Here is a 12942-nt window from a genome sequence, read left to right as displayed (position 1 = left end):
ATTGCTCAGACTTCCTAGCTAAGGACCCATCTAGCCTTAATAAGGGCTTCTCTGGTGGCTCAGAGGTTAAAGCGTCTGCCTGCAATGCGGGAGACCTGGGTTCGATCCCTGGGTGGGGAAGATCCCCTGGAGAAGGAAACAGCAACCCACTCCAGTATTCCTGCCTGGAGAATTCCATGGACGAAAACCGCGGCTCACACCGCAACAGAAGTCTCTGCGGCGACCTTGGAGGAAGAAGTTGGCTTCCGCCGCGCCCACACCCGCCCACACCTCTCCTGAGCCCATCCCGCCTGTGTGTCTCTTCCTTGCCTGTTTCCCCCCACACTCGATATTTTCAAGCACCGAGAAGCAGACACGAGCACCTCCTCTCTAGTTCTGTTTTTGGTTGGGTTGTTTTTTTTTCTCACCTAATCTTTCCCATACTGGGTGCTCGCTGCACTAGTTTCTGGGACCTTATTCTTTTCTGAGTCCCCAGCCCCAAGCAGAAGACGTGGCACCAGGAGCGCTCGAAAGAGTTGCTGAGAAATTTTGGTACGGTGGGGGAGAGGTGGACAGGGCGGGGGCGGAATACCAGGAGGAAGCGAGAGCCTTCTGCCTGAAGCGCCTGGAAAGAGGTCTAGGGAACCAAGGCGCCTGAGCTCCCCGTGACAGCTCCGAGCAGGGCGTCAGACTCCCCGCCCGACGGGCCGACGGGGCCCGCCGGGAGGGCGGCGTGCAGGGCCGGCGAGCAGAAGGCCGCCCGCCCCTCGCCGCTGGCGTCTGTTCCGGGCCTGCCGGCCGGCGGGGCACAAGACACGCGACGCGGCACCTCCCCCGGTCTCCAGCCGCAGACTTCGCGTCGGGGGTGCTGAACGTCCGAGAAGCCGCGGTGCCTTCCGGGAACCGCGAGCCGGACCGACTGGACGGCTCCGGGAAGGGCGGGGTGAGTCCGGCGGTCGTCCCGGCGGGCGCGGTGCCCGGGGCGCGCGGGCTGCAGGGCGCAGCCGGGATCCGGGGCGGTGAGCGGGGAGCCACAGGCCCGTTTCCCGGAACTCAGAACCGGTTGGTTTCTTTTCCTCGGCCCCGAGGGTGCGGCCTCCCTCTCCCGCCGTGTAGGGGAGCGGACACGTGGGGACGGTGTAGGGGAGGGGACGCGTGGGGGTCGCCGTGGAGGGGCCTCCGGAAGCCGGCCCACTGCCCTGCACAGCCCCGCCGCGGGCAGTCAGTGCGGAAATGCCGGGAGCTGATCCCACGTCTTGATGGTTAATGCTCCCTTCCTTTTCCAGAGCCCGTTTTAGGCACAAGAGGAATAACTCTGTGTTAAAGTCTCATCAGAAAAGGATGCTTGATGCCAGTTTTTGGAGGAGAGGGGGAATGGCATCAGAATTCTTCATGGATTTATATTGTTACTAACCATTTTAAGATTTTTCACTTTTAAAATTAGTGACTTTTACCCCTCATTGTTTTCCTGCAAGGAACCTATGAACATATCCTTATTAGGGATGTTAGCAGTTTTACATATTATAAATAGCACCTCAGTGCGCATCCTTAGCATCCATCTATCTATACACAAAGGAGCTTCTTTCCAGCACAAATTCCTAGAAATTCACATTGTTGAGTAAAAGTATATGTATTTATATTCCCTTTCATCCTTTTGATATCTTTATCCTATACTCAATAAGCCCTAAACAATTTTAGTTATTATAATTTTAATATCTGACAGATGGGTCCCTATTTTATTACAAAAATCCTGACTAGTCCTACTAATTTCCTGTTTCAAATGAACCTTGAGGATCATTTAGTTTCAATACCAGAATGTACCATTGAGAGTTTTACTGGAACTGCATTAAATTAGATTTATATTTGAAAAGGATTTCCAGGTTTATAATTTTTAATCTCTCCATCCAAAATAAATAATAGTTCTCTCCATTTCTTGAGGCTTTGTTTTCCATGGTTTTCTTCATACCACGTCATCACTTTTCCTGTGAAATGAATTCTTTTAAGTTGTTGCTTAACTTAAGTTGCTTAACTTAAGATGAGTTGGGTATTTTCCCCATTATCTTTTGACTAGTTATTACTGAGATATGGCTTTTTTGAATAAGAACTGGAGGGTGGAGCTATGAAGCTGAAATCCTCAAGTTTTCCTGAGCAACACTTTCACATCTGCTTCTGTCTCCAGTAGACCAGAGAAAGGCATAAAGTTTACTGCCCCCAGGAGTCCCCAAAAAATGGCCTTGAATCTCTCTGCTTAGCAACTAGGAATAGCTGGGTAGCCTGAGACCACTTGAATCTTTTTTAGGCATGCCCTAACACCTGTAACTTCCCTTCCTAGATCAATGTAATGCTAAGACAATAACAAAAAAAAGGATCAATTAGTTGCTTATTTGGTTTCACTTCTACTAATTTTTTACTGCCTCTTTAAGCCAGATTTGGTCCCAGGCCAACTACTTTCTCCTAACTAGTACTGCTACTCCTACCTGTTTCATTGAACTGTTGAGATTAACTTTGTTTAAAACTGCCTTGGATACTGTTTCCATGGCCCTGTACTTATTTAAATGCAACCTTGTCCCTGACTTAGTATCTTCATCTACAAAATTAAGATAACCACTGTGACCTCCTGGTTCCAAATCACTTAGCCTGTACCAGGTGAAGAGAGCGATTCGTGATCCTCGCTGTTAGCATCATTCATTACTGAGCCTAGTTGCTTTTGGTTGCATGTACAGCAAATATGATTCAAACTGGCTTAAGCAATAGAGACAGTTATTGGTTCTTGAAGCCTGTAATTGAGTAACGGGGTAGACCTCAGGATTAATTCAAACCAGTGGCTCAATATTGTCATCAGGACTTGAGTTCTTTTCTTTCCATTCTGCCATCTGTAGGTTAGCCTTGTTCCACAGCTTTAGAATCAGAGTTCTATTCATATTCTGAGAAAGACTGAGAGTTAGAAGCTGGCTTCCTGGGCTGTCTTAGAGGAGCCAGGAAGTTCCCCAGCAAACATTCCCCTCAAAGTAGCCCAGATGCCTAGTTTAGAACCAATCACTGTGATAAGCTATGAGGAATTGTCTGATGGCTTAGATCAAGGTTTCTCAACCCCTGCATTAATGACATTTGGGGCTGGATAGTTCTTTGTTGGGAGCAGGGTCAGTCCTATGCATTGTAGCATCCTGACCTCTATCTGCTAGGTGTCAGGAACACCCACTCCACAGTTGTGGCAACCAAACTGTCTCCAGATATTGCCAAAAGTCCCAGTGGTGGTGGTGGTGCAAAATCACCTTTAGTTTAGAACCTCTGGCTTAGAGACATCAAGCCTCACCCTTAGAACCAGAGATAGGACCAGAGCCCCACAAACAGATTGCTGATTGAAGGAGGAACAGATTGTCACAGAAAATGTGAAGGTAGTCCAAGTGGCACTAGTGGTATGGAATCCGCCTGCCAACGCAGGAGAGGCAAGAGATGCAGGTTCCACCCCTGTGTTGGGAAGATCCCCTGGAGTAGGAAATGGCAACCCACTCCAGCATTCTTGCCTAGAAAATCCCATGGACAGAGAAGCCTAGTGGGCTACAGTCCATGGGGCCTCAGAGTAGGACATAACTGAGCACACACAGAGCGTTAGGAAGCAGAGAAATGGATACTGTGTAGGCAACACGAATGTCTACCGCAACTCTTCTGAGCCTGGAAAATTTCTTAGTCTTTATGCAAATGCCTCGGAGGGACCAGCACTTATAACAAGAAGTCTTACTGATGCATCGGCCAGTGGAGAGGGTGAAGCAAATTTACAGAGTGCTAAAAACACAATAGAGAGGGAAGAAGGTGTGGACCACGGAGGCAGGCATGCTCAAGCATTGAAGAAAGAGACAGAAAGAAAAGTTTGAGATTAACAGAAGCTGGCTTCTATTACAGTCCTGAATGTCCTCAGCTGGCTGTGGTCAAGGTTGTAAACTGAGGCTTCAAAGGCAATCTTCAGTTGGCCAACAAAGTTTATTTGACCAATACAGTCTTGGACTGCATAGTTTTTAAAACATTTTTTGACTTGGTTGCAGGATTTTAAATTGAGAGATTAAAAATCCAGATTTCTAACTGCTCTCTAAAAACTAGAAGATCTTATACCACTGGGCCCTTTATCCTTGAAGAGCAGCAGCTGTTGACTTTACTAGGTAATCCTTACCTTCTTTAGACAAGATCTGAGCATTTCAACCCACTGTCCTATGATCACGCCTATACTTTGGCAGGATATGCTTGTCAGAATAGGCTGACCTGCTTTAACAAACTGACCCCAAAATGTAATGATTCAAATGCAATAGCAGTTTATTCCTTGCTCACTTAGCAGTCCATGACAGTCATTCCAGGTTTATGAGCAGCTCTCCTCCAAGCAATGCTTCAGGGATCCAGGATTCTTCATTCCGGAGCTCCACCACACTCAGGGCTACATCCTCCTATACTACCAGCTGACAGTGGGTGGAGGAGACAAACCTGACTCAAACCCCTAGTAACACTTTATTGCTCATACCCCTTCGGTGAGAAATAGTCATATGGCCCCATCAAGCTGCAGGAAAGTTTGGGAGATGTACTCCTAGCTGAGCCAATTTGTTGTTTATTCACTAAGTCATATTGGATTCTTTGTGACCCTGTGGACTGCAGCCTGCCAGGCTCCTCCATCCATGGGATTTTCCAGGCAAGAATACTGGAGTGGTTGCCATTTCCTCCTCCAGGGGATCTTCCCGACCCAGGGATCGAACCCACAGCTCCTGCCACATCTCCTGCATTGCAGGTAGATTCTTTACTGCTGAGCCACTGGGGAAGCCCCTGGCAAAGCTAAAACTGGAAGCTTTTGGTGGACACAAGCCATCTCTACCTTACATGAAAGCAATAGGAAGACCTCTTCAGCCATTTAAATCACAGACACCCTTGACGTTCCCTTATCCCAGTAGTAAATATGAAAGAGGGTCCCAGGACTTACACAGATCCCATCAGTTTCTTCCAGGTATGGATCAGTTGAAGCAGATCATCTCCTTAGGCCAGCTTATCTACAACCAGTGTGGGGAGATGCAATACTGCCGGAAACAGTGCCGACGTCTAGGGGACCGCGTCCAGGGCCTGCTGCAGCCCCTGCAAATGCTCCAGGACCACGGAGAGAGGAACCTGCCCTCCCAGATCACCGCTGCGCTGAGCCGTTTCCAGGCTGCCCTAGAGGAAGCTAAGGAGCGGATAGACAAGTTCAGCAATAAGTCCAATATCCAGAAGTTTCTAACAGCCGGGCATGACAGCATAGTCTTTGGTGGGGTGAACCAGAGGCTGAGCAATGTCTGGGAGGAGCTCTCTCTGCTGCTCCAGGTGGATCAGTGGAGGCACACTTCAAGCCTCAGCCCAGGAGCGTCCTGGCAACAGGAAGATCAACAGGATGCAGAGGAGGACAGGAAAGCTCTCCAAGGACTGAGTGGTGAGGATTTTTTTCAGGTGGGGGGATGCACATGCAGGTGTATCAGCCTCATTTTGGATTACTGGAAAATCAGGAAGCTTGAAGAGGTTTTGGCAGGTATCTGTCGATGAGACTTAGAATTCCAGACATCTGAGTGGAGTGGGGTGCCTGCCATGAGGCTACAGCCAGAGTGTGGATGTGTGATGCGACGACATGGGAGTGAAGGCTTGGGGCCAGTAACTCCGAAGACCTGGGGCAAGAGTGGAGGTGCGAGTGCCGACAGGAGACCACGTCAGAGGCTGTGCTCACGTGGCACGGGCTTGGGTCAGAGTGGCCCGGGCTGGACTGAGCGGAGGGCAGGGCTCCAAGGGGATGAGACACGGGCTGGGCTGGAGAGGGAACGATGGACACAGATATGACTTTACACTTTTGCAGATCGTGATGATGTTAATTCCAGATCCCTCCCTCTTATCAGGGGTGTGGGTGGAGGGAGAGGAGTTAAGGGGAGAGTTTCAATGAACCTTCTGGGCACTGGAACTCAGAGGGATAACCGTTCTCCCCCTTGATGTGGAAGATGGTGCCTCCTCAGTCAGGTGCGCCGGCATCTCCAGCATCACAAACTGGATACGGAAGAGACCTGTAGGCAAACGGTTTTTTGTTTGCTTGTTTTTTTGATGAGGAAGAGTGAGGCATTTTTAATTCCCTCAACCAAACACCTACCACTGAGGAAAACTGGAGTCAGGAATTGGGTTGAAATGAGGTTGAACGCATCGCAGCAGCTGATCCTGCCGAAGAGCAGGGTTGGTCCCTGGCCTTCCTCATCTTTAGCGTTCATTGGTCTACTTTCTGGTAGAAGGAGGCACCTCGGTGTCATCAACTTGGAGGAAAGGCTATACTTCCTGCAATTGTGTGAAAACATTTTGACTCAGTAATACTTTCACATAGGACAAAATTCAGAAGGCACAAAAAGGACCCCGCATGAGGTGGAAATCTGCCTCTCACCCTTGACAGCAAAGTTCCATTCCCAGACACATGCTGTCCTACCAGTTTCTTGAATAGCCTTTTGGAGAGTCAAGTATATATTTTCTTTCTTGTTGTTGTACAATCAATAGCATATTAAGTACACTGTTCTCCTTGTTTTTCTCATCAAATAAGCTCATTAAATATTCTTCCATATAAATACCCATAGAGTTGTCTAGTATTCCTTGGTTTATAGGGACCAGATATATTCAAGGAGCTCTCTATTGATGGACATTTAAATTGTGTCCAGTTTTCCACTATTGTTAATAGTTCTATAGTGAGTCTTTTTGTTTGTATTTCAGGATCTCCTTACGGAAAATTCCTTGAAGTTGAGTTATTGAGTCTAATTGCTAGATCAGAAAGTACGGACATTTTAAAACTTTGATACAGGTTGCCAGATTAACTTCCACATAGGTTATAGAAATATTATGGCTACAAACCATGTATGTGTTTGTCTGATGAGATTTTCCTGGTTTGAGCACTGAAGGTCTCCTATCCTCAGAGCTCCTCAGTCCTGAGAAAACTAGGATGGTTGGTCACCCTATCTAGTATAGGATACATTTTTAACATATTTCTGAATATATAAGTCAGGATAGATTTGATTATACCATGGTTAAAAAAAAAAACCTCAGTGTCTTAGAGAAGGAAATATCTTTTTCTCATTCAGAGAAAGTCCAGGAGACGCTCAGGTAGCTGTCATCCTCCCGAATGTTTCAGTATTGTGGCACTTTCTTGTTGACACAGACTTCCCTGAAAAGTTCTTTCACTTCATTTTTTGGCCAAAGCAAGGCAAGCAGTCATGCATCAGGGCACTTCCTGTCTGCTTAGAAGTGGAGAGCCAGATATTTGTGAACAGTAATCGTTCCTACTGTAGCGAACATGAGAGATGAGAAAGGAGTATCTCAGTGTGCTTTTACTGAGCGTTTCTGTTTTTGAGTGTTTGCTGCTGTTTTTCTTGCAGAGAAAGAAACTGTAAAATCTTTATTGAGGCAACTGGACAACATGAAGGAAACCATTGAAGCTGTGAGGAGCTGTGAGTTGTCATGTGCCCTGCTGCTTCTGGCTGCCCCGAACTAGAAGTCCTGAGTTTGTTAGGAACTTCAGGCTCCCCCACCCCACTCTCGTCCTTTTTCTGGGCTGGATGGCTGCAAGCAGCCCATAGGTTTGGGGGATGTGTTCATGGCTGGCCCAGGCTTTTGTGCATGGGGTTGTGTTTGAAGAGGGTTTCTTGACCAGAAAGATATCTTCCAGCACCTGTCAAAGTGCTGACAACTTCCTCTCTCTCTCTTTTTTTTTTCCCCTTGTGGCTTGTGGGATCTTAGTTCCCTGACCAGGAATTGAACCCATGCCTTCTGCAGTAGAAGCTCAGAATCATAACCACTGGACTTCCAGGGAAGTCCCCTGATGACTTTCTCTAGATAGCATCAAAGCTTCGACTCATTTGCTGAAATTTCCAAGAAGAAATTCAAAATCCGATATGTGTATATGTATGACTGAGTCCCTCTGTTGTACCCGTGAAACTATCACAACATTGTTTGCTAATCAGCTATACCTGAATACGAAATTAAAAGTTTTTAAAAATTAAAAAAAAAAAAGAAATTCAAATCAAATTAAAAATGCTTATCCATTCTACACATCTGTGAGTCTCTGCTTTATGCTAGAGCCTATGTGTAGAGGAAACTAAGATAGAAGACTGCCTTCTCCGAGTTCCCAGCCATGGCACAGAGTAAGGGAGAGGAAAGACGCATAACAGTGGGGTTACTGAGCTTAAACTGTGTACCTGCCTGTTAGGACTGAACTCACTAGACAAGGTGCCAACGCCCAGGCGCCAAGCTGTTGTGCAGTAGGAGGAGATGAGAGAGATGGATTGAGATGGGGCGTAGGGTGGAGAAGGCAGGACCCGAAGAAGAGGGGAGAGAAGTATGTGAGACATTTCTGTTACCATCAGCTGTGTCTCTACCGATCACTCAGAGGCACTGGGACCTCTCTCCCGGGAGGAGGCAATCAGAAGCTCCAGGCAGACCCAGCTTTGGTTCACTAGGTGGGGCTTCCCCCTCAAGCATTGCTAAGATGCCTCTTCCCTCATAACACACCCTCCTCAGCTATTGACTCTTTATTACCTTCTGTCCTAGGGATGAGGTCGGATTCACAGAAACCCAAGAAGGGGTTCCCACAAGATCAAATCAAGGAGATTAAGAAGGAGGAGCTTCCAGAAGCCGATTGGATCCTACTAAAGGAAAATGAATCCAGCACACTTTATGAAGGAAAATACCACGAATCTCCAGTGGCCATAAAAGTATTCAACAACTCCCAGTCCCAAGGCATTGGGTGAGTTGTTTTGTATGGTTCTGTCCCCTAGTTACTTCCTGTCTGTAACTCCTCAAGGAGAGGGGCAGACTGTCTCCATGTTTTGATAGGGGGATCTCAGATCCCAGAGGGTTAAATGTTTGCTCTCTGTTATTAAGGAACACAGTCTAGACTTGAAGGTATGTCTTCCAAAGTCAACTCTAGAAACGTCTCTTGTTTATTCATGTATTTAGATATTTTTAAAGGCAGATTCCCTTTCATTCCTGTTGCTTGCTTTCCCATCCCTTTCACAGATGATAAATTATTTTGTTTGTATGTGTTCTTGCAAAATGTTTGCTGTTATTACATGTGTGCAGTTTTTTTTTTATGTGTGGGTTTTAAATGTTCACAGACGGTAGTGTGACATGTCTGCCGCCTGCTATTCTTACCCTTCTCACTTAGCGTCGTGAAACTTGTACTGTGCTTGTAGTCGTTTCCTTCTGACTGCTATCCATGGTGGAAATCCACATTTTGCCTCTTTTTCCAGTGATGGAACACAACCTGCTTCTAACTTTTGCCCATCAAAAATAATGCTGCCATAGATATCCCTTTATGGCCCTGTATGGGGATTTCTTGGGGCTGTATTGCTAGGAGAGGAACTGATGGATCATAGGGTATGCATATATTAAGTTGACTAAGAATTACCAGGTGACTCTAGAACAGGTTGTATATGTCTTATCCTCACCCCTGGGAGATGCTGATGATCCCTCAAGTGAAAGTGAAGTTGCTCAGTCATGCCCGACTCTTTGTGACCCCATGGATTGTAGCCTACCAGGCTCCTCTGCCCATGGGATTCTCCAGGCAAGAATACTGGAGCGGGTTGCCATTTCCTTCTCCAGGGGATCTTCCCGACCCAGGGATCGAACCTGGGTCTTCTGCACTGCGGGCAGGCACTTTACCGTCTGAGCCACCGGGGAAGGCCAGTGACCCCTCAAGCCCCGTGCATACAGACGGTCACTACACTGACGGTTTTCTGAAGGACCTCCCCGTCCTGAAAGCCTGTTTTCCCTTTTTATTCTCATAGAATAGTGAGGCATACTTTCAATAATGAAATCAGAACCATGAAGAAGTTTGATTCCCCCAACATCCTGCGCATGTTTGGGATTTGCATTGATGAAGCAGGTAAGGGTGCCTCTAGGACTGGGCATGCTCTCTGTGGTCTGTCATATATCTCTGTGCTTTCCTGCATTGTTTCACTACAGCAGCTCAAAGGGTGGCATCTGCATGGTGCTTTTATTATTGACATTCATTTTCTCGCATCCCACGATGCAGGTTCCCATCTTCTTTCAGGAGAAGAGGCCTGAAGTTGGCTTCAGCCTGAGGGCTGGTTTGCACTAATGCAACCACATCTCTTCCTGCTGATTCCCTGGGAACCAAGGAGATGCTTGTTCACATGCTGACCTGGGTGATGAGTGTATTTTGTTGCAATAAAACATTGCAAAGCTGACTGACCCAAATAAGGAATCTAACCTTGATCATTAGTGTAGAACGAATCTAAAAGCTAAATTAGCCTGCCCTTTACCAAGAGCTTCATTTGTCAGGCTCATTTTCTTTTTTGTTTTTTTTTTTTAATGTGGCTGCATTTCCTCTCACAATGTGACCTCTCCTGCTGGTTATGTTTTGCTGCTTTTGCCTACAGAGGGCACAGAACAGCTCCCTTCTTAGCCCCTCTGGAAGTTTCTGCACAGGTTCAGGTGACCTGACTTTGGAGCACAGAATCCCAGGCTAAAGGAAAACTTCTACGAGCATTTATCCTCCTGGGTGACAGCAAGGTGACTGACTCACTCTGTGTACGTCAGTTCTTACACGTCTCATGGCCCTGCCCTGAGGCCTCAGCTTCCTGCCCTGAGGCCTCAGCTCCCCTCCTCAACATATTCATTCAACTTCCCGTGAGCACTGTCTGGACACAGCAGACCCTGCCCTCTTGGGTTGTAGTGTTGAGTCGGGGAGTCAGTTACTCAAATAACTAGGGGAAGTGTAGAGTTCTGACATGCCAAATGCCACAGAGAAGAGATACGGGGACTCTGTGGGTACTGGACTCATTCAGGGAGTCAAACCATGTGAGACGGGGATGGAGAAGCACAGCAGAGCCGCGTCTGTCTCTTAGAGAGAGGGTGGGACGGGCTACAGAGAGACCTCTGAGCAGGATGCATCTTCACAGCGATCGGCTCTTTTCCATCAGTGACACCCCCCCAGTTATCCATCGTCATGGAGTACTGTGAGCTCGGGACCCTGAGGGAGCTGCTGGATCGGGAAAAGGACCTCACCCTGGCCAAGCGCATCATCCTGACCCTGGGGGCAGCCAGAGGCTTGTACAGGTACCAGCGTGGGCAGAGGGCGCCCAGAGGGAGAGGATGAGTCTGCCTCCCTTCCCGCTTGACTCAGAGACAAGCAGAGAAGAGGCTGGAAGCCTCCTTGAGCAAATCACCAAATTTAGCAAATAAAGATACAAGAGGTCCAGTTAAACTTGAATTTCAGATAAGCAATAAACAATTTTAGTACAATGTAAGTATGTTCCAAATATGACACCAGATATACTTTTACTGAAATTTCAGATATACAGAATTCCATATAAACCCTATACATTTTTAGTACTTTCTTTTTTAAAAAGTATTGATTTTTCAAAATTCAAAATCATCTGGATGTTCTATATTTTATCCACCAACTCTACCTACTCTCACATATAATCTATAGTTCCTTTAGCCCAAGACCCCCCAAAAGTCAGTCACTAACAGACCACATATGTAGTTATTACCATATTCACAGTAATGCCAATATTATTTATTTAATATTTTCCTTTCAATTAGCTCACTTTGTAAAAAGAAAAAAACAAAAACACCTAAATAAGTTAGGAAAAAACAGGGGACATTTTCTATTACTACCATAAATTAGAGACCAGAATCACTTAGCACAAATAGGTGACCACAAATAAAACCAAAACAATGTCATTAAATTCTGGTTAAATGTCTCTGCCTAGCAAAAGATCTGCAATTCAGACCAGCATTATCTTTTCTCAGAGGAGATGTTAGCAGATTTAGAGAAGTGTCAGAGACATCTAGCACTAAACCGAGACTTTCTTCTTGACGTAATCAGAAAGAATGGAATTAAAAGAAGAATACCTTTCTTACTATATCACCTTGCATACCACTTATCCCATACTTTGGGGAATACTTCCTTAGCTCTTTCTTGGAAATCATACAGTTTATTCCTTCTTAACTTTGTACACTAGTGGGTTTTGTGAGAAGGAATTTTGGACTGTAGGGGACACTGTCAGTGCCTATCCAGAGGACCGCTGATCCTTCTTACCTGATCTGCACTCTTACCCACCACTCAGCACACTTTGCTAACAGCTCATCGCCACCATCTGTAGAGGAACATCTACGGATGCTAGCGCGCCTAGGCCCTGAGAGCTGAAAACGCCCAGGAACTTTACAGCCCCTGCCCCTGCCCCTGTTTCTCTCCTCCCCTCCCTCACCCCAGCCCATAGTCACTGAACACCCGGTGTGGGTACAGAAGTCCAGCTGCTTTGCTTCATGCAGAACAAACCCTGAGGGGCAGTCATGCTCCAGAGGTCCCCATGGGATTAGGCTGAGCCTGGAACTTCACCTGAAGTCACGCCCTTGCTTGATTTCTCCTCCTCCTCTGCCCTGCTTCCACACCTCCCTCACTGGTTTCCTGGGACTATCTTCTCTTTTAAAGTTTCACTCACTGATTTATCTCTAGCTGCTCTGGGTCTTCGTCACTGCACAGGCTTTCTCCAGCTGTGGAGCGTGGGGGCCATTCTCCAGTTGTGAAGCCCAGGCTTCTCACTGCGGTGGTTTCTCTCGTGGCAGAGCTCAGGCGTCAGTAGTTGTGGCATGAGAGCTTAATTGCTGGAAATACCTTCCTAATCAGTCACTTGTACGGTCCATGCTCATGATCTGCTTCTGGGAGAATCCAACCTGAGGCTGACTCTGTAATAGAAGTCCAAAATGGGAGGCAGGAACTCCATTCATCCAAAGAAGTTAGGCAGTTTCTTTACCACTAGTGCCACTTGGGAAGTCCCCACCACTTACTGAGTTGGTGGAAACCCCAGCTTTCCATTCTGTTTCAAGCAGAAGGGTCCAAGATATGGCCTAACCATCCAGCCATGCCTCAGCCCTTTGCTCCGCTCAGCACTTCCCAGGCAGAGCCCCACAGAA

The 12942-nt window shown here is 46.9% G+C and overlaps 1 protein-coding gene across 3 annotated transcripts in view; it reads left to right on the top strand.

Moving 5' to 3' along the window:
- Positions 1-306: 306 nt before the first annotated feature.
- Positions 307-12942, top strand: part of MLKL (mixed lineage kinase domain like pseudokinase) — a 28950-nt gene continuing 16314 nt past the window's right edge. For 2 of the 3 annotated variants that reach the window (XR_011486093.1, XM_020889188.2), the window contains exons 1-6: positions 538-922; positions 4951-5416; positions 7377-7448; positions 8548-8743; positions 9786-9883; positions 10944-11079. Coding sequence is in view for 2 of the 3 variants with exons in the window: in XM_020889188.2 (XP_020744847.2) it covers positions 4963-5416; positions 7377-7448; positions 8548-8743; positions 9786-9883; positions 10944-11079 (956 nt within the window). In the remaining variant the exon portion in view is untranslated. The other variant, XM_070462875.1, reaches the window with a different exon arrangement.

This window comes from Odocoileus virginianus, unplaced genomic scaffold, assembly GCF_023699985.2.
Source record: "Odocoileus virginianus isolate 20LAN1187 ecotype Illinois unplaced genomic scaffold, Ovbor_1.2 Unplaced_Scaffold_15, whole genome shotgun sequence".
In the NCBI taxonomy this organism is placed as follows: domain Eukaryota; kingdom Metazoa; phylum Chordata; class Mammalia; order Artiodactyla; family Cervidae; genus Odocoileus; species Odocoileus virginianus.
The sequence above is the reverse complement of the archived record's forward strand: the minus strand, read 5'-3'. Positions and strand labels throughout refer to the sequence as shown.